The 21,929-nt window shown below is 38.6% G+C and overlaps 1 protein-coding gene and 1 long non-coding RNA gene across 4 annotated transcripts in view; both read left to right on the plus strand.

Moving 5' to 3' along the window:
• The window catches only part of LOC124404813 (unconventional myosin-XVIIIa), a 78,976-nt gene that overhangs the window by 37,189 nt on the left and 19,858 nt on the right, over nt 1-21,929 (plus strand). For 2 of the 3 annotated variants that reach the window (XM_046879216.1, XM_046879217.1), the window contains 11 exons: nt 1,296-1,484; nt 2,185-2,361; nt 2,519-2,719; nt 3,040-3,192; nt 3,767-4,344; nt 4,421-4,603; nt 5,467-5,726; nt 5,800-5,962; nt 6,054-6,228; nt 7,012-7,170; nt 7,689-7,904. In XM_046879216.1, coding sequence (XP_046735172.1) covers nt 1,296-1,484; nt 2,185-2,361; nt 2,519-2,719; nt 3,040-3,192; nt 3,767-4,344; nt 4,421-4,603; nt 5,467-5,726; nt 5,800-5,962; nt 6,054-6,228; nt 7,012-7,170; nt 7,689-7,904 — 2,454 coding nt within the window. Of the gene's footprint in view, nt 1-1,295; nt 1,485-1,749; nt 1,866-2,184; nt 2,362-2,518; nt 2,720-3,039; nt 3,193-3,766; nt 4,345-4,420; nt 4,604-5,466; nt 5,727-5,799; nt 5,963-6,053; nt 6,229-7,011; nt 7,171-7,688; nt 7,905-21,929 lie in introns of those variants that run through there. The other variant, XM_046879219.1, reaches the window with a different exon arrangement.
• LOC124404817 lies at nt 9,727-20,945 on the plus strand. Its single transcript, XR_006929030.1, has 3 exons — nt 9,727-9,904; nt 13,141-13,146; nt 20,934-20,945. It is a non-coding gene; the product is annotated as an uncharacterized LOC124404817 (long non-coding RNA).

A 21,929-nucleotide genomic window follows, 5' to 3' on the forward strand; every position in this document is an offset into this window, starting at 1 on the left:
TTGAGGTTATGTATTGTTTTTGTACAAATATTTTTTATCACTTTTTTAAACCATGGTCAGGTAAGTCAAGTTCTGTGAAACGTCAAGAACTAATAATCTCGACCATGATCATGTACACCTGTACATATGATGAGAAATAGGATTTTGAAATAGGGTAGACATTTTTTTTTTCACGCCATGGGCATTGAAAAGTCCACTTTTTGTGGCAGTTTTCGTTCCGTAAAGTGACGCTTTATACGGCAGCGAACAAAGTTGCGGAATAAAGTCTTTATTCCGCAGTTTTGATGCGCAGTTCGAAGTGCGCATTCCAAACTGCCGAATAAAGTAGCTTCGTCGAACAGATCGCGACATAACCTCACTCTTCGTTTTGCTTTTCAATGCCCATACCGTAAAAAATATTGTATGTGGCATGCCCGTAAACCGTTTTTTGGCTCGGATAATTTCAGTACTCGCTTTCGGCTCGCCTTCAGCTCGTCCTGAAATCTTTAGCCTTGCCAAAAAACAGGCGGTTTACGGGCATGCCACATAAATAGCTATTGTTGACTTTTTGACGGCTGGATGCGGTCAAAGTAAATCTAGTCTTTACAAAGTTTTGACAAGTTGCAGGACCGTTAGAAACTTCAAGATTCGTGAGAATGATGTATCATTGCAACAATTTCTAATCCTAGCTGAAGTGTCTTTATGACATGGAACGATGATGGTACCCATCACGCATTGTGTCACGTGGCATTCACTGTGACGGTAAAAGACATGCCGCTGACCTTCTCGTTACCGTAAGTCGGGCTGATCATTTCCATAAGTCACACTTTCGATGCCAGACGCGTTCGAGGGTGAGGAAGACCCAGTGTTCAGATTAATACCCATGGAACGTAGCAAATGCCGAACCCACCTTGCACTCCTATGTGACACGAGCGATCCAACCAACCAACGGCACAATCTCATACGTGAACTCGCGCGGTGATGAACTCGGTTAAAAATGCTCTTTCTCGTCGCTGTTGGTTTTTATATTTTTTTACATGTCGTCGGTTTTGCCTTTCCTCCTAAATCTCGGGGGTGTGTTAAATCCGTAAGGAAATGCTTTGAAAAAAGTGACCACAGCAGAAAAACGGTACGATAATGTCAGATCACTTGTCTTTGAAATTTGAATGGTCTTGACTTCTTGCGAAGAATAGAAGATAATTACTACTCAGTAATATTTTACTTGACTATGATAAAAAAAAACGATGAAAAAGAAAAATAGTTTTTTTTTTTTTTTGTAATACTTAACGATAATGATGTTTGTTTTTATTTCACAGGCACGATCAGAGGAACATTTGGCTCAGGAACAAGCATGGCTGGCTGCGGAAAGAGTTTGGCTTTTACACCGGAGCGGTTTTTCCGCTGCAACGAGATGCGGCCTCGCAGATCCCGACACCGGAAAACTTCGCGTTCGTCTTCTTCCTTCCGGCGATGAGGTCCTGGTCGACGAAGAAGATGTTGAAAAGGTAAATATTGGTGGCTACGGAAAATATGACTTACCTTTTTGTTACACTTTTGATTCATTCGATACCATGAATGGATCGTATATTATCTACTTCACAAACCTTGTCGTTGAAACTCGTTCAATTTCCAAGGGTTCAGATTACACGTATAGTGAGTTTATCGTTGTGTTCATCTGCTGCGTAGTATCGATAATATTATTGTCTCCGTCAGTTTGTCCTCATCGACGGTTGAGAATCAGTCACAGAATACTTGCGGAGGAATACAAACAGGCCAAGACACTCGTGTGACTAATTTAATTCCTCTCGATTTAAACAATTATATTTTATACATTTGACGACTCTTGTTAGTGTTCTCTGACAATGACGTATTGGATTTGTGTCACGGTGTGTAACTTATGAGATACGTTTTACGCTGGAACTGGTTCCGTAACATGTATGATAGCACGGTTCAATTTAATATTGACGGTTCCAATACATTAGAGTGTCTTGCTAACACAATCAGTACTTCATGCATAATTAAATTACAGTATTTCTCTTGTTTGCACTGTACTTCGTGAGTGAACAAGCATCACGAGCGATGCATGTCACGGCTGTGCCTTATAACAATTGGATTAATTGTGAAAAGCATGAAAACTGAATATGGTATTGAAAGATTTGGTTTCAATGATTATGAAATAAAATTTATTCTTTCTTTTTCCCGCAGGCTAATCCGCCGCAGTTTGACAAGGCTGAGGAATTATCACAGCTGCGGTTTTTGAACGAATCATCGGTGCTTCACACCCTCAGACAAAGATATGCGAGCAATTTGATTCACACTTATGCCGGCGAGAGCATGATCGTAATCAATCCAGTCGCACCTCTCGCTATTTATTCTGAAAAGGTAAGCTTGAGTTTGAATGTTTTACTTTTTCTCATCTTCTTAAATCGAATCGCGAAGGTTTGAAATGCACGACTTGAACTCGGAGCATTAATTATTATACAAACAACTAAACACTCTGCTTCGATAACTTGTTATTTTTTCTTTCCTTACGCTGCAGGTGGTCCACATGTTCAGAGGATGCAAAAGCGAAGACATGCCTCCCCACATCTACGCCATGGCGCAATCAGCTTACAGAGGGATGTTGGCCACTCGAAGAGATCATTCTCTCGTCTTGCTCGGCCGTAGCGGTGCTGGAAAAACCACAAATTTCAAACACGCCTTACACTACCTCGTCTTGGCTGCAGGAACTGTGAATAAGGTTAGAATCCATTTATCTAGCTGATAAGTAGACCCGTTTTATACTCATGAATCTTTGGAGTGAATGATATATGCGAACGGATGATTTATGCACAATCGACGAGGCGAGATGTCGGCTATGGGCTACAGAGATTACAATCATTCGAGTTACGCTATATTTCGTCACTAGTTGATCAAAACTCGTACAATTTGGTCGAAACTATCGATGCTTTTATTATTTACATTTCACTTGATATGCTGGATTGAAAAATACTATTTTTAGTAATTACAGGACTCTATGAATCGATTAGTCCCACAACTTATTTACTAATTTCTTTTCAGATTTTGACCATTGAAAAACTCAACGCAGTTTTCACGGTACTCGAAGCATTTGGCAACAGCAGGACTCACATGAACTCAAATGCAACAAGGTTCACTCAACTGTTCAGCTTGGATTTTGATCAGTCTGGTCAAATCGCGTCCGCATCCTTACAAGTAAGTTAAGAAAATTGATGTAAACGCATATTTTCGGGTATAGAAGTTTATTATTTATTTATTTAAAGCCAGATGATACAATGTTGAATATGATAAATATTCGATCATTATATTCTATAAAGGAGCTTAAACATCTGTACAAAAGTTTCTTACAAAAATAGATGGATCGATAAGCTATTTTTTCAGTTTCCTTTTTATAGTATTTTTCCTGAAGTTCAATGGTTTCAGGTCATTATCAAATTTATTGAAGTACGTAGTTCGATCTAGTATCTTTACGAGCTTATAGAAAATAAATAGTAAATATCTATTTTTTTGTTATATAACTGTTTGTATATTCCAGATGGTTAGCTATAATTATTCTTGAATATTTACAGGATACTATTCTATTCAGAGATACGTTATTCATCTTTATTTCGATATTATTAGTGACACTGTCCTTACATGCACCAAAAGTAACGAAGACGTTTTATTAATATTTAACGAAAGTGTATTATTGGCTAACCAAAGTGCAACTTCTCAAGTATCTCCTGAGCATTTATAGTACTATTAGTAACACAAAAACAATTATTTCCAGGTTCTGCTTCTGGAAAGATCGAGAATCGGGCGTCGCGCTGACGGAGATCCGACATTTCACGCGGTATACAGGCTTCTAGCTGGTGCGGAAGGCCCGCTGCGGAAAGAGCTTCACCTGACGAACCTTGTGGCGGAGAATAATCCGTTTATAACACCGCTCCAAAAGCACGAAGACAAGCAGCGCGCGATGGTTGAATTCAACCGCATAGTAGCCGCCTTCAAAATACTCGGAGTGTCGGAGACGGAGGAAAAAGTCATATGGCTTGTCCTGGCTGGAATTTACCACTTAAGTTGTGCAGGCGCCGTTAAGGCTGGAACCAGTTCCCAGAGTCGCTGGCAATTCGCGAGGGTCGAATGCGCCGAAAGGGCTGCCACCCTGCTCGGAACTTCCGTCGAGGAATTGAGCAGAGTCGTATTCTCTTCCAACAGCAGTGGTGGCACGCCGAACAACTCAAGGACAACCATGAGAACACCGAGTCCTGAACATACCAAGGACATCACGGGCCTGGAGGCACTCGAAGGATTGTTGGTCGGCTTGTATTCCGAGGTATTCCACTGCGTCGCGGCGCTGATCAATAGGTGAGAATTTTTTTATTTGATTGGAATCTTGCGTCGCTAAAGGCGAATCGTTTGAGGACCATTCATTGATTTTCAGATCGATATCAGCGTCTGTTCACACTGTGTCATCACTGCTGCTCTGCGACGCGCCAGGTTTTCAAAATCCAGCATCGTGTGGCCGTCAGACAGGAGCGACATTTGAAGAATTGTGTCATAATTATCTGCAGGAAAGGCTTCAGCTACTATTTCATCATTCTACTCTCGTTGCTCCAAAAGACAGGTGACAGGCGATTATCAATTTTACACAAATTACCACTCTCGATGGGAGTGCGTTACTCGATTTTTTATTCACAGTAAGATAATTTTTTGTGCTATGGACAATTTTATTATTTAAGAGACTCTTTGCGAGAGAAACAACTGGAATAGTGAGTAAATTTTAGAAATTTATATCTCGATAATGAAGCATTTAATTTGATTGGAATTTGGTTTAGTCAGAAGTATGCAGATTCAGCATCATCTGTGTTTTTTTTTTTCTACGGAATCAATTTATACGAAAGATTAAGATTCATATCAAGTTCAACCGTTTCGCTCGGTGAAACGTTTCGAGTTGCTCAGGATATCTCGAAAACGATTCAACAGCTTTACTTCAAATTTCCGGAAACTACTTTTGAACGCTTTGTCTTCTTTGCTACGATTCTGCTTTCTTCCAACTACTTTTTGGACTGAAAAGCGAATGTCAACTTCAAACGGTTGTTATTAAAAGCCTTAAAAAAACATGATGATAAAAAAGATAAATTATCCGAAGTACTGTTTACAAGTGTCTTTTTTAGTGAATCGGTCATTTTTGGGCTATCGTGGATCCCGTAAAACGTCTCTCTTAGTGAAATGATTGTCGAGCAAGATCCTTTTTATTAAATGATTCTAGTGAAAAAATATGCAATTAAAGCTTTATATCTACATACTTCTAAGTAAAAGCAAGCCCAATCAAATTAAATAATTGATTGTCGAAGTACAAATTTTCAAAATACACCCACTTTTTCAACTGTTTACTCGTGTCAAACCCTTAAACGTTGTGTCCAACATGAAAGAGACGCCTTGTGTTTCAAGTTTTTGATCTAATGGTTAATCTAACCTCACAATCAGATACGCTCAGGAGGGAATCGACATAGACCACGAGGATGATTACGGATTCGGGGGCGTCGGCTCGCCGCAGGCTTTAGTTTCGCTTTTGGATCGCGGTTCGCAGGGCGCGGCCATGTTAAGAGCTAGTCAAAGCGATCTCAGTGGCAATCGTCAGACGGAACGTCGGGGTTTATTATGGCTCTTGGACGAGGAAGCATCGTGTCCGGGAGGCAGCGACGAGGCATTTCTGGACAGATTCTTCTCTCACTACGGAGACAGAGGTAGCTTAATGAAAGTTTCATCCGACCAATGTACCTGGTGATCTCAAATATTCGTCCAAATCTCTGCTTACAGATCATCAAATGCTGTTGAGAAAAGCACCGGGCAATAATCAGTTTGTTCTTCATCATCTGCAGGGCACCAATCCAGTGCTTTATACGGCAACTGGTTGGCTGCGAGCTACTCGCGAAAATCCGGTGGCTAGAAGCGCCATCACTGTTCTCCAAGAGAGTCAGAGGTGAAGCGCTTTCCGAGGTTTTTTTTTTTAATTTTGCCGCTCTGTCGGAAAACTCTTTTTCATTAATATCATCGCATTTTGCCGATTTCAGAGAGGATGTGAACAGGCTGTTCGTTTCTGCTCGCGGTGCCGGAGTCTCGGGTGCTTTGAGCGGTTCGGTACACGGACTCGAAGGATCGCAAACTTTGAGGCGAGCTTCGAGCATCCGAAGGACCTTCACTGCGGTTAAGCGAAAGAACGTTTGTCTCCAAGTCAAATTCACCGTGGTAAGTCTTTCCAGGTGATGGTACACCTGTTCCGTTAGTATTGATGAATTCAATTTAACCCTCTGATGCGTACATTTTTCTTTGTTGTCAAATCCCTTGAAAATGGGAATATAAGGGTTCTTGAGGCTGCTGATTTAAATGTGGGGTCATATCTGAGAAATTTAAAAAATTTAATATGGTGGATCTAATATGGGGACTGAGAATGTGAATTTGTTCAGAATGGCTCGAAATTCGTTTTCAGCGACCCCGAAACTCTTCAATAACAAAATTTGAGGCAAATCGGATCAACATTTATGTTTCGTGATCACCATATTGGATCCGCCATCTTGAATTCTGAAATTTTGACTTCGGATTCATTTTCTCTCTCTGGGTAACAAATTTCAAGCCAATCGGATCAATTTTCGTACTTTCAGTCCACCATATTGGATTGGATTGGAATATAATTGAATACAAATCGATAATGAAACATGTGCTTGAAGTCCATTTGAACGAAAGCATAAAAGAGCTTGTATCAAGTTACTCGTTTTATCGAAACTTTTTTTTCACAGTTTTTTGCAAAATCAGTATCTACGAATTGATGATTCAATTACGGAAAAAGTTTTGCCGATAGAACTTGTATGGTGTGTGAATTGCTTGAATTTTCTTTAGACACCTAACGAACTTTACATTAGGCTCAAGGTTTTCCAAAACCCGAAACACATTTCAGCTGATGATTTTTGATTCTTGACCTGCGTTCAATAAATTATATAAATATCACTACAGTTATTCGGCTTTTGCTTTCAGGATGGACTCATCGAAACCCTGAGACGAACACGCGTTAAATTTGTTCACTGTTTGCTGCCACAACACAACGCAGGATGCACCGACAACAAGAGTCTTCTTTCCGTGAGATCAAACCAAGGAGAAGACAGCATCATTAATGTGCCGCTACTCCGATCTCAAGTAATGAATTCCAAGTCTGAAAATAGAATTTCTCCTTTTGCACTTCACGTGAACAGTCATAAATAATGTTATAGTGTATTTGGGGCATTCCATGTCAAATCTTCTAGATTTTGACGACACCTTTTTAATTCGGTTTAAAACTATTTTGAGGTTATTGCAGTAGTATCTCTAAGAACCAGAATTTATTTTCGAAGAAATCTTTCCACGCAACTACTTTCGAGTTATGAATTATTAGTGAACCCTGAAGGTTCTGTCTTTATTTTTGAAATTTGCTACGTGAAAAAGATTTCACAAAGGATATTTTTTTAATAAATTGAGAGCTTTAGAGAGTCTACAACCGCCAACTAAAAAGTTTCAATTAAATTTAAAATGACGATGTCAAAAGCTATAGTCAATTCCGTATTAATGTCCCATTCATTAGATTCACGTTTTGCTTTATGTATTTAACTTGCAATTGTCGTCCACTTTATACCATCGCATCGTCATGTTAATGAAATTTCGATTTTCTTGTCCTTCAGATTCGAGGAAGTGAGATTATCGAGGCAATTCGGTTACACAAAGTCGGTTTCCCGAAGCACATGCCACTTGGCGAGTTTCATCGACGTTTCGGATTGCTCGCCACCGACAATCACATTCGCCCCGGAAGTCCTGTCGCCGATGAACGGCGGGAAGTTGAGGACATGCTCCTTTCCGTCGACATTGATCCCGCCTCCTATCGCGTCGGCCAGAGTCAGGTGAGTCCTTTGAATAACTCTTATTGCTTATTCGCTTTTCCGTATGCTTGCAAATGTCAACATGGCTTTTTACCAATACGGTTAGGAATTTTTTAGCCGATTTTCAGCCCTTTCAACGGATGAGCACTTGATCTTTTTTTGGTATAATAAAACTTTCAAATTCATAAATTCCTCCCACCATTCCACGATGTGTTGTAAAAAAATTGCGTTGTCAAAATTTGAATCAATCCTTCGGAAATTTACGAGTGAGCTAGTAATTTCTACGATCAAATTTAAAGTGGAAATCTAAAGGTTTCATGTAAGCATGAAATCTATCGGCTTGTATCGTCGTCTGCATATTTTTAGTTCAATGGATCCGATTGCTCGAAACTTTTTCGTGCGAAATATTTTCTGCCGTCGTTTACGGAGAAAGTAAATACATTGAAACTTAGCCAGGAATGAGACTTTCTTTACGATGTGTTTGAAGTTATTTTTGAGATTGCGTAGGCTGACCGATTTGGTTTTTGGCAAACGGATATTTGTTGACTTTTCATACATTCTATCGTTTTTATGTAGGAATATAAATTTTTCACATGAATTAATATTGATTCACTTGGATCTTAGTTAGTCAGTTAACGTCCAGCGAATTTTGTTTCCCATACATTTGTATCGCTGTATTACGATTCTCAAACTCTCGCGGCTGTGTCGAGAAAAAGTCGAGGATTGCCTCGGGACTCAGACGCGCGTTACTTCTGTATGACTGCAGCTTTCACTGGCATCAAATAAACTGCTCGTAAAGACTTGTGAGATGATGAAAAATTGTATTTAAAAACTTTAATACTTTCATTCTGATAACGTAACGCGATTCAGATACACCCTTAAAAGAAATATCCAATTTTTTTATCGACTCCGCTAGTTTATAAGAAAGAATTTTCCTTCACTTTTTTTTTTAAGATTCAGGCTCTGACTATCGAATGTAATGGCTATTACGGAAATTGATTTCTCGTGCAACCCAGATGCAAGACTTTAATCATTTATGCCCTCGAGCGGCGAAACGGAAAATTAATTGTGAATGATTTACATGAAATTTCAGTACAGCGTTAGCAAAATACACTACACACATCTGAAATATAAGTATCTAACAATATTTGACGTACCAGCAGCATTTTAATTGCGGAAAATCAATCATTCCAACTTTTGGTGATGTTAAGTCCGTTGAAGAACCGTCTAGATCGGAAAATAACACAGGTTTGCAACTAAAAAACTGCACGGGGTTTTTTTATACCGTTTTCTGTAGATTTTTATTCACTGATACAGGGAAAAAGTTTTTTTCTTGAACTCGTGTTTGCAGTTTTATATAGGATTAAACTCCTAAGGATTAAAATTCAAATAAAAAATAAGCAGAATGAAGGAAATTCAGGGAAATAAGCGTGTTTGGAGAAGTATCAAAGTCTGAAGAAGACAAGTTTTCGAAGGCACAAAAGAATGAACACGGAATGTTGAGTAAATTTCATGAAGAAATTATTTGTTCAATTTTATAAGAAATATTGTTCAGTCATTGTGATGAAAAGGTGTTTTTTTTTTCATTATTGTTATCCTTTTTTTTTTATCCAAACACCTTGTGAATACTTTGCAAACATACTGTACGTGATGGAGGGAAATGGAAGTCATTTCTGAATTCAGCAAACTCGAAAAAAATAATATTTACCAAAAACATCCCGTGCAGCTGAAGCAAAATATTTTTTGCAGACCTGTGTAATTACTTCAAGGAAAGTAGTCCAAGGGCATGGAATGAACGAATGTCTTCCTTGGCTTCGTTTTCTTCTACCCCGGAGGTATAGAAAGTCGCGAATTTATTCGTTATTGTCAGGCTGCGATAGCCTCTCGAAATTTTTCAACACCTCACGCCGTCTTTACGACCGGCAATTGAGGACCCTCGATCAACCGAATAAACCGACGCACCACTTTCACGTTATGGGTATAATTTTACTTGAGAGAAAATAAAGTATAAATTTAAGGGTGTGCAAACGAGTAGACAGCTGAAAGAGTGGCTCAATCTTAGAAACTTATTATGGCTCGATAATCAATTATTTAATTTGATTTGATTGTACCCAAACGTATGTAGATCAAGCTTCATGCATTTGCTTTTTTTTTTTTTTTTTTTTTTTTTACTTCATTACAATCAATTAACAATGTTTAATTTCTCCGGGTGCCAAGATATCTGTACTATAAATCATCTTACAAAGCAGAACGGCATAGTTTATTACACCGCTCACTGAACAATGGAGGCATTGAGTTACAGCGAGTGCTTAATGACTTTGCAAGCACCTGACCCTTCTTTGGGTTGTTAAACTTTTATCGCCACTGTCTGGCGCCGGTCTATCATTTTTATTTGTTTTCTTCTTTCTCTCTTAATGTCGCAAAATGACCACCGCGGTTTAATCTATTCGCCAATTATCTCCGCCAGTATATCTTTTCTCAAGTTCCTAACAACACCAACACCAACACCAACACCAACACCAACACCATCACCACCATCACCAACACCAACACCACCAACACCACCAACACCACCAACACCACCAACACCAACACCAGCACCACCAACACCACCAACACCACCAACACCAACACCATCACCACCAACACCAACACCACCAACACCACCAACACCAACACCACCAACACCAGCACCATCAACACCAACACCACCAACACCAACACCACCAACACCAACACCACCAACACCAACACCACCAACACCAACACCACTAACACCAACACCATCAACACCAATCTGTTATCGCTAATATCGTCATCTTTGTTGCTCTTATTTTGAACGTATAAAATAATATTGTACGCAGGTCCGCGATTATTTTCATCGAAAAACTTGGACAGTCTTGTTGGATCAATGTTTGAATCCGAATCAGTTTGAATGATCTTCTTTCATTTTCGTAATCATCTTACAGGTAACTTTCAATTAGTGTCTGAATGAATTATTCCGGAGTTGTGTCGCGATGTAATTTTTTTTTTTTTTTTTTTATCATACATTTTTATCGCCGTTTATCTTCTCGTTTCTTCTTCCGCTCCGGCACATGTGTAAAAATAATATTGGGGAGAGAGAGAAAGAAAACAAGTAACAAAACGATATGAAAAACTGGTTTGTACATATAACGGCATTCGATTCGGTGGTGCAGACCAGTCGTCGATGTTACAGCCGAAGCAAAATGCGACCGATAAAGCAAACGAAAGTAGCGACCAGACTCGAGTCCAAGCAAAGGAGTTAAACAGAAGACGCATCTTTCTCCTCGAGCTATAATAACTTTCCATCAAGAGATCTACAAGCACCTGCAAAATCGTTGAGATCCAGTTCTATCAATGTTTTCAATCCTTAGGCATCGAAATCGGAATCATTCTTTCAAATAGTTATCAAAACCTGATGAGATATAATCATGGTATCAAGTATATGACGAATTTCGACTTTGCTGGGACATTTTACTGTCAATCAAGTTGAAATGTGGTGATCAAATATGGCGAAGAAATATTTTATTGAATCAATCAATTGAATCTATAATTAAAATTTATTTCAACTGAAAAACCAGTTTTTCTGCCATAATAATTTTAGGTGAAGGGAAGAAGTATAGAAAGATAAGGATAATAGACGGGTTACAATATGGAAGTTTCAAAATACGCGACTATCGGTCTTGGATAATTTTAAAATGTAGAAAAGTAAAGTGTAGAAAAGTAAATATTCTTATTTGTTCCAACGATTCTGTGTTTCGACTTTTCGATACTCCGACTTTTGACATTTTAACTTTCGATATAAAATAGTTATTCACGTTTTTGAAAATTCGACTTTCAGACACTTTTCTTTTCCGTTTTTACTACAATCTTTTCTCCGCCCATCAAACCACAATTTCGATGACAAACCTGTAATAACGACAGTTCTCGAATTTACTATAACACATCAAGTTATGAGACAGAATAGTAAAAAAAAATAAAAACCGTCGTAAAATCTGCAAATAATTAACTATCGAAAGAATAATTCACCTGTAATTTCTCAATAAGACGCGATTCTTACTCGCCTAACGCGTTGCATACCAACAAAGGTATGCATGCATGGATTTACGTAAGTCATACGATCGTCTAGGATCCTAGGTTGATGCGCTTGTGCGCTGCGAGGACATAAAAATTACGCGATACTGCGAGCAGGCAGGCATTCAGGCATTCTTCCTCTCATAAAATAAATCTCACGGAGGCTGCAGCGTCGGGATCTCTTATATGTACCGTTAAGACGGCCATCAACACGTGGCTGGAAATCCGACGACGCTTTCGTGAAAGAGTGCCTGTGTATTAACGCGATGTTGCATAATGGTAATATTATTTGCAAGCATCGCGCTAGAATCACAAATAAATCGATTCTCGATGCAATATGCAGGATATAAATATTATGTATTAATATAAATATTAATATTAAACTTCTCAAATTTTATTTGAATCGATTTCACCGTTGGTTCAGAATTCAAAATTATACGTAACTGGCAGTAGTAGGAACTTTTTATGCAGGTATCACAATAATTTTGAGGCTGTTTTCTGTGATTTAAGTTAATTGAAGTAATTATTGAAAAGTTGAAAAATTCGACATTCGGTAACCAGGATCGGTCGAAGATAGTTTTATGGACCATCATCGCAAGATGTTTGATTTTCACCCAACTTTCATTGAGATCGATAAAGCCTGAATGAGATAAGAAATAAACAAAAAATTTAGCTTAAAACATGCGCACGATAAATTTTTTTTTTTTTTTTTTTTTTTTTTTTTCTCTTTTGTATCCTCTTTGTCGAAGCGAGTTTTTTTCTCGGAGAAAAATATAATAACAGGCACTCCGTTTTACGAACGTGTATAAAAATGCGGTTTTCAGACTTCTATGGACAATAATTTGGTGTCAATCCTACACAAGAAATTTTTTTATAAAGCAATTTACATCAATCAATTCCGGTCAGATTTAACGCCATCATTTTTGACAGTGAAAGGCTTCGAAGTCTTAGAATAGTTCAGCTAAACCCAATAAATCGCAGGCGAAAGTGAACACTCGAGATGTTTTGTGAGTTTGAATCTCAATGGTACTTGAAGAAATAGAAAGAAGTATGTGATCGTCGAGTGAATCGTGATTCGTGCCGAGTGGCAATCGATGAGAAAAGAATGAACGCCACAATTCATGGAACAAGAATGTTTACGCCTTAGAAGCTTGGGTATAAGGTGTATGTGGAATGTATACTAGATGGTCACAGCATGCAGGTGACATTTATTCTCGACTCGTAAACACCGAGGGCGTTATGGAATGCAATCGTGAAGCGTGTTAAACAGAGGATGTCACGTCTATCGTCTGCCCCACGTCTTTGGGTTAGTTGGAAAGGATCATCATCTAATAGATCCAAGATCCTAACCAACGTTCCCTCGATTCTTATCGATTCAGCGCGCGTTCATGCGTAGAAACATGTTTCATTTGAAGGGGAGAAAAGTAGCCGAAAAAACTCGGCAGTCCAACAGATCGACTTGATCGTTATTCTTAGGAAATTTCAAGTTGTACTTGAAGGAAGAAAATTTACAGATTTTAATAGAATACCTTTTTCTTTTAATTGACTAATTGGTAAATCACATTGGAAAAATTTTAGTTATGTTTGTACACATTTAAATGTTTTTCAATAAAATTGAAAAACGTTTTCAGTCACCTCACTAGACTAGATTTTTCAACCACATTGGTTAGTCTGCAAGTTTTCTGTAGGCAGGATCTTTAACAAATAACTAAACTGATTTCGATGAATTAAGGATGAAAAATAATGAATAGCGTGGGTAATTTTTGCGGTCTCAATTCGCGCAAAAAAGTCAAACTCTCCGGCCAAATCCCTTGTTGAACAAGTTCACGCATTGACAAAAGCGAGATCAGAAGATAACGAAAGGAGACAGAAGGTTACTTTCTTCTTTCGCCCCGATTCTCCGTGACCAATAATTACAATATTTCACATTCCTGTTGAGAAGGACAGTTTCTCTCATGTTTGGACAACAGCAGCCAGTTCATATCTCCGTACCTAATTTTCTTTCTCATTTTTTCTTCTCGAATAAATTCTACGGTTTTAAACATGTCTCTTGCAGAGGTTCTATAGAGTAACAGTGTTGCCGGTGACCCGTTCGCCATGAATGCGTGCCTGCAGCTTACCTGCATCCCACACGGTAGTCGAAGTGTACTATACCTATATGTATATTATATGTATACACGTATACATATATGTTGGTTGAGAAACGTGTTCGCCTCCGCATCTTCGCAAGCTGCCTTACTTTTTTTACTTGTTTATTTTTCTCCCACCGTGAAGCAAATGGCTGTTGCTGCTATCTATGTGAAAAAGAATAAATATAAGGTAGATCCGCACGATCCTTTCTGCATATTATAAACGCTATTTTATTTTTATTTTACAAACATCAGCACTACGCGTGATATTGCGCAACCAAAACCGAAGCGATCAATCCTGATTTCCTTTAGATAGTGTTTCGTCCATCCTGGTTCTCTGACCGTACTATATTATACATATATCACGTATAAATGTGTAGATACTCGTAACTTTGTTGCCAGGATACGCAAGTTCGGAATTTTAGTTACCATTTTAAATTTAGAATGAAGAATCATTCTCGTCGTAGCTTCACACCTGGCACTCATTGTAAGGTGTTAGTCTCAAATCGGTAACCGTAATCGAATTACTAGAGCGTAAAGTGTAACACTATTCGTTGACGGTATAAGCGAACTTAATGAAAGAAAATATGCCGCCGTTTAAGAGGAATGCAGCGGTATCGCCCAATTCCGTTCCGGATTATATTATTATACTCTGGAATCTCCCGCCGGAATACTTGCTCAAACCATAAGATCTCTAGTGTAGATTAATCCTGAGGTCAACGAGGTCGAAGAAATGACCGCGTCGCCAAATTCCGTACTCATCACATTACTCACCAGCTGCACCTTGATTAAGTAAATTACGTGCCACATGCGTTCTGTTTCTCTAAAGAAAAATAAAAAAAAAAACCAAAAAAAAAAAAAAAAAACAAACTCTGATATCATTCTCTAACAACAAGTGAATTATTTTCTTACCGACTACTTGTACAATTGGTTTGAATTGGGTGGCTGAAAATAAGAATTAGAAAAATGTAACGGTAAGATCAGGAGGTCAGATTCTTAAAATTACTCTACGGAATTTCAAGCCCGGAAATAATTCGAGACGAATCGATTACCGATATAGGTATAACAGAGATCGATACACTTGATCCTTACAAGTTATATTGCGGGCGAAGGTTGGAGAACTCTACGCTCTACTTTCGTTTCACAAGCCTCGCGGTGATGTTTTCGGTTTTTTTTTTTTTTCTTCCGTACGTTTGTTATCGTTCATTTATTTTCAACTTCAATTTTCCTAATTCTCCGTAACGCTGCGTGCAAGTTGATAAAAAAAATCTGTATACATGTATGTACATACGTATGTATGTATGTATGTATGTACATGCACCTGAAACCCGCTGCCACCTTTCTTTCGAGGTAACTTTCCCCCGCAGTGCCGAACGGTTCAACGTCTCATGGTCTCATGTAGGTACCTACAAGGTACGCATATCGTCGTAGGAAGTGCACCAGTCCCTTCGAGAATAAAACCACCTGCGTAATACCGAGAAGCCCTGAACTTGCCTTCTTCGATTCTCGACGTTGGTTACCAAGGCGATCCAATTCATGCTCCTGTAACAGAAGAGATCGTGATCAGGCATTTTTTGTATTTTCAGAAGCGGATTTTAGACCTGTAACGAGATTTAAGTATAATGCGGACGGATTCACGGCTGCGCCGTTCGATTCACTCGGAGATGGTCCGCCTTGAGCTATAGCATGGATTAAATTTAGCTATTGTAGGTCGTTCAGTATAGATTAGTTACGTGCACTTGTTCAATATGTACGTTACGACGGAAAATGCCAGCCGCAGCAGTAACGTTTATCTTCATCGCAACGATTTTGTTATCGATTTTCGTTAAAATACGTATCCGTATATTTGATATCCTATTACGTAATTCTGGGTACATGGTACCAAAATCCGCCTGCATTTATGCAATTCTGTTTACATTCAGTCAAAATATGCCTGCATTTATGCAATTCATGGTACAATTCAGCGATCGTCAGTTGTCTCGTTGTTCATTTCTGGCTAAATTCTCACTCACTCTCTCCAATCGTCGACCATTAAACAAATTTCGATCGGTGAAATGTACCCTGAATTGCATAAGCGCAGGCGGATTTTCACTAAATGTAATCAGAATTGCATAAATGCAGGCGGATTTTGGTACCGTCTATCCAGAATTGCATAAATGTAGGCAGAATTACCGGATTTTAAATTACCCGTGTAAAACTTGACGAAACAAACTAGCACAGTAATTTTATTGTCGAATATTACAAGTTTTCATTGACGAGAGCAAAAGGATTATGTTACGAACCTCGAAGGAAGCGGTGCAGAATCAAACGATTTCTTGCCAGTATCCCGAGGGCTGGATATCACACTGCAAGGATCTTATTGCAGGTTATTTAGGATACGTAGGCAAGAGTGAAGACGTAAATCTACGGCATCCTGGTAATAATACACAAGAACGGAACTGCTCGCAATCAGTCGGCCGTGACTGTCGCGTGTATATAAAAGAATGCGACTCCTCGAGCAATTCCGAAGCTTATCTCAGGATGAAGAATAAAATTGCAAAAGTCGTTAAACAGTATTACGGATCAGAGAAATACTCGGCGAACCTTATTATTTGTACCATTGCCGGTCAGGATGTGTTGAAAAAAACTACCGAGAAACGAATTTTCTGCCTTACATCTACCTCGCCTTGACGTCAACGATATTCTTAACATGAAATAATTCAATTCAATTCGTCTCAATTATAGCCGCAGTAAATATTCAAAGATCAGTCACACATTTGACTGAAGAATAGGATGTAAATAAATTAACGGTACGTGCGATTCGTACCTGTTTGCAAAACTATTTGACAGAAAAAATCAACCATCTAAAGTCTCGGTAGTTGAAGCCTGACTGAATACCGAATTTGTTTTACAATTCTGAAAATTGAGGTCAAAGATTGAAAAATGAAATTTCATCGACAACTTTTGTCTACGCAGCGTCGTTTTGGTAAACATAAACTTTGATTTCATCCCTCGTACCTCCAGTGAACTTAATGTACGGAATAAACGTGCGTTCGTAATCGACTTTCCGCGTAAAATGATGCAGTTGCTCGCGTCTTTACTATGTGGGCCATGTGAAAGCCGCAGCTACGCAACGATCGCAGTACTTTTTACTCTCTCGACGCTTTTGCAGTCGTGTATAGTCGGTAATTGGGCTGACAGTTCCAATTTCCAAAGTTCATGCCCTGTGCGCTGTTTTATATATATAAGTAATTGCAAGAACAAGATCGACTTTTATTGAGATATTTGATTGTCCGATTCGGTAGTTGGAACTTTTTCCGTTTAGGATACTGAAATTCAATAGACAGTTAACAATTTCTAGATCAATGTCACATTACACGATGCGATTCGAACAAATGAACGATTGTCTATTATTTTTAGTCGGTGATTTGTTGCGATCAAGCATGCGTCTGACATAAATGGTCGAAAGTTCGTAACTTGGTTAATTGGAACGCGATAGAAATCGTCACCTTCTACTGCCCGTACAGTTATAGAATGTTCTATAGCAACGACTCAGAATCCTTTTACGGTTATCTAATGCCGATCGATCTCTCTGTCAATTGTCAACACTCAGAGTCGATGGGCTCTTATTGGTACTGCAGGTAAAGCTATTCAGTATAAAATCTTGCAAGGTATACTATCGAAAAAGTAAAAAAGCAGATAAATTTCAAGAACTTGCATTCCAACAGTAAATTATTCAATTTTATTGAGATTTGTTTTATTCTAAAGTATGCAGATCGAGCTTTATTTGCACGTTTTATTTCAGATTTGGAATTGAAATACTCTTCAGATGTCAATTATACTTGTGAGATGGAAGGTGACACGTTTCTTCCTCAATTTTCTTCGCTTTTATTACCTGGATCATATCTTCCTTTCTCTCGATTAGCGATGATGTGTTTGGCGTTGTTTTCGGCGACGCCGATGGCGCGTGGTGAAAATAAATTAAAATGTGCGTTTCTCTCGTTTTTAGAACCGCGTTAACATTCAACGTCGGTTCGCACTAACGCGAGGCGCGTGCTAGACTCGCGACTGTGTCATCGACGTCTTGCCAATTCTGGTATTTCCGCTACAAACAGGCTTTCCGTATATCATCGAGACTGGGTCGTGGTTATCGCTTTGTCACTATCCAGGATACCGCAATCTAAGCCTGCTCAGTCCAATCAGGTCTAGCCAAACGGAATCCTGAACCCAAAACGAGTTCAGAAAGCATTTTACTCGAAACCAGTGACTTTTAAGTCTCATTATCAGTCATCGGCACTCATAGCAATGCTTCATTTCCAAGGTGTGCTTGTCATTCATAAGCTGGCACAGCGCAAGGGCGACGACAGATCGAAACGGGACTTAAGCAGTTTGATGAACTGATTGTACGCAATCTATTAACCCAGAAACGTAAAGCTCGTCAGGATGTTTGGAAAAGAAAAGGAGACTCCAAGGCTGCATTGGACGTACATACATTGCATTAACCCAGATAAACAAAGCTCGCTATCCCACTTTTCTCTTCTTTTCTCCTCCCGTATATTGTCGTCTTTCCGGAAACACAGTATGATGCTACGCATAAATCGGACAATGACCGCAAATCGTAATTTCATCATCTCTTCACCAACTGCAGTCATGGATAACATAAAAGTAATGAAGTAAAATCACTTGATCCTGACGTAGCATAAAGCGGTTTCATGGTAACCGGAATCCTCGAGAATTTTGTGACCGTTAATTTATCTACGTATTTTGATTTAACGTTGTTTACAAATCTCGGTCAAAATTGTCATCGATCACTTTGCAACTCAGCATCCATCACCAACATTGAATATTAATAATTCTGTACGAATAAAACGCTTAGAAACTGAGCTCTGTAATGATATACATGCCAATAATTTTCGTAGCTATGAATATTATCTAGCAACGCGTTACACACACACACACACACACACACACATACATAGACTTTATTTTTGTTACAAATTACTCTAGGAAAGAGGCAAAACCGTGACACTAGAGAAACAGCTATAATTAGATGCTAATTTTCAATTACATTAATGGGAAGTAAGTGTTCGGGTCACGGATTGGAAGAGAAACCGGGTTCGCGACACTTTGAAGTGTCTGCGGCTACGTCGGCAGGTAACCTCTCATCTAGTCACGCGTACGTTTTGCATAATTTAACATAACTGAAAACCTGCAATTGCATAAATCCTAGGAATCGAAAGATGCGGATGGTGAGCGTCAAGAGTGTAAGACCTGCGTCTTCGAAACTTCCGTCTGGATTTCGTCCAGCTGGCGGTAATCACGCCAATTCGTAACCAACAGTGTCGCAGCTTTCCTCACCTATCACTAGTTGATAGATGATTTCTATACATACACCGTCCACGATTCGGATAATCGGTTGTGTTCGAGTCGACGTTCGGAAATTTATTACAGACTTCCGAAATTTATGTTCGAAGATTTCGAGTCAGCTGAAACAAGCTCTTTGATTCGTACGAGTCATTTCGATAAGTCTTTCAATCAAATAAGTTTCCAACACTCGATTAATTCGACCGTTTTAATTAGCTAATCGTTTTTAAGTGTAGTCGAATCATGGAGATACTCCACACTAATGAAATTCTAATGAAAAAAATATTTAAACAAACCCTAAAAAATGAAGCGAATTAATCGCAGAGCTTATGTAATTGAAACAGTCAACTGAATTATCGTTAGTTACGAATGTGATTCAGCACCGTGGAAAACGTTTGATTTAACACCGCGACGCGTTACAGAATGCTCGTCGCTTTCTCGATCCTTCCGGTTTGGGGTCGCGTCAGGTCGACTGCGATAAAAGCCAGGCCTCTGGGGATAGTTTGAATAACAGGTGCCTGGCAGCACCTCGGGAGAAAGGTACACCCATATACCAATCCGCAATATCATGCAGACGATGACCTCTATTCCATCCAGAGAGAATGTTTGACCTCCTCGAAAAGCAAACTGCAAACGTCTTACTTGCTCGGTCATCGCGTCATCGATCAACCGATTCCTTCAAAATTAATCTCGGAAAGTCTCTGCGTTTATAATCATTTACGCAACGGTTTATCACGTAGAAAATTGTCCCGATGACCAAGTGTATTATATTAAATCGATCGAACTAATAGATATATCGATTACCGATTCGTTGTAACTCGGAAAAAAATGTCTTATCGAATGATCAACAGCTAAATACTTGGTGCGCAAAGTGCGCTAAAATGACACCTGCTCTGATCGGGTCGATAATTACGATCGTTGCAAATCAACCGATCCGAGTCATTCAATTCAAATTGGAATTCAATCGCGTTCTTGGCCGATCTTAGACGCCATAAATGATAAGCGGACGCGACCAAGCGAACGTGCCTTGAGTTTAAAATGTTCTCTTGCCCGAGGTGAATAACTCTTGTCGTGTACGTTGAGAGGTATAAAACCGTTTCTTACTCTTCTTATGGTCAATTCGATTCGATTCAACGCCATATTTATTATTCGAATTATATTTCGTGCCAGCGATTTTCATTTATAAACGTCAATTAAATCGCCTAATTAGATGTCATCACCAGTGGACGTAGGTCAGGTTCAGAAGGTAGAATTCTGGGACGTTGCGTCAATGTATTTAAGGAGGTTCATCGCCCGTGAAATATGTTTGCTCTTATAACTCGGTCGGTTAAAAAGAAAACCTTAATCCTAGCATGCCAGAAGATGTCTTCAACCAATGAGTCAATATTTTTTACTCGGAAAATCGATTCAAGTAATGCGTTAATGACTAAAACTCAATTACTAAAAAATAGCGAAAAAAACTTGTGACAAAAATTACAGAAAGTATAACGAGTAGGATCAAATCACTGTGAAAATATCTTGTTTTGAAGTTATGAAACTTTGGAAATCTGCGCGTATTTTTATAAGCAGGAATAAGATCTTTTTCGACTGTCACAGAGTTAGCTTATGATTGAATTTAGTCGTAAGTGAACTTCTTACGATTCATGAAACTTCAACTTCAACTTCAACTTATTTTTACTAAAATTAATCACTCAGAGTTTTTCGGAAATTTTGGCATCATTTTCGACGGTGGTGTGAAATCTCCTTTATGAAGTTAGTTGGCCAAAAATCGATACTTTCTATTCAGTTTATTACGAGATATATTCGGGGACTTTGAAGAACTCTTCAGACGTACATAAATAGAGAAAACTGGAATTATTAAAAAAATAGCTTCAACATCGGCGGTTTATTTGTAAAATGATTAAAAATCTAGTAGATTAGTTAAATTTCCAGGTACAATGAATTTTTTTTTTCAATAGTTAGTTTAATGTAGCAATATCGGTGCAATATCGATAAATTAAAGATTAATTGATGCTGACATGATAAAACAGAAGTATTTTACCAGATTTAAATAGAATAATCTTTTGAACAAAATGAACCATCGTAAAGTAAAATCGAACAAATTCACTAGATTTCTTAACCACTTCAGAGCAATTTGGATTAAAGCATCGGTATCTAAGACGTTTTTTTTAAATAATTTCTCAATTTTCAGTGTACAATCATCTCGTAGTAAAATTGCACCAACTTAAGATTGGTGAGATAATCCGGTCAAGGCAAAACGGCCCATTTATTACGAATATAGCGTAACGATCTTCACGAGATTAATGAGTCGTCTAGCAGCATCCAGCATCCGGCAATATAAATTAATTATAAAAAACGAATAATTTCCTCACTCGACTACTAAATCCTTCAAAATGCATTCAACGTTTATTCACGTGATCGGATCTTCACGGTTCGACGCCTCCGTCGTGCTGGTGCAAAAAAGAACTTGTTTCTCGAT

Source organism: Diprion similis, chromosome 3 (genome assembly GCF_021155765.1).
Source record: "Diprion similis isolate iyDipSimi1 chromosome 3, iyDipSimi1.1, whole genome shotgun sequence".
Taxonomy (NCBI): domain Eukaryota; kingdom Metazoa; phylum Arthropoda; class Insecta; order Hymenoptera; family Diprionidae; genus Diprion; species Diprion similis.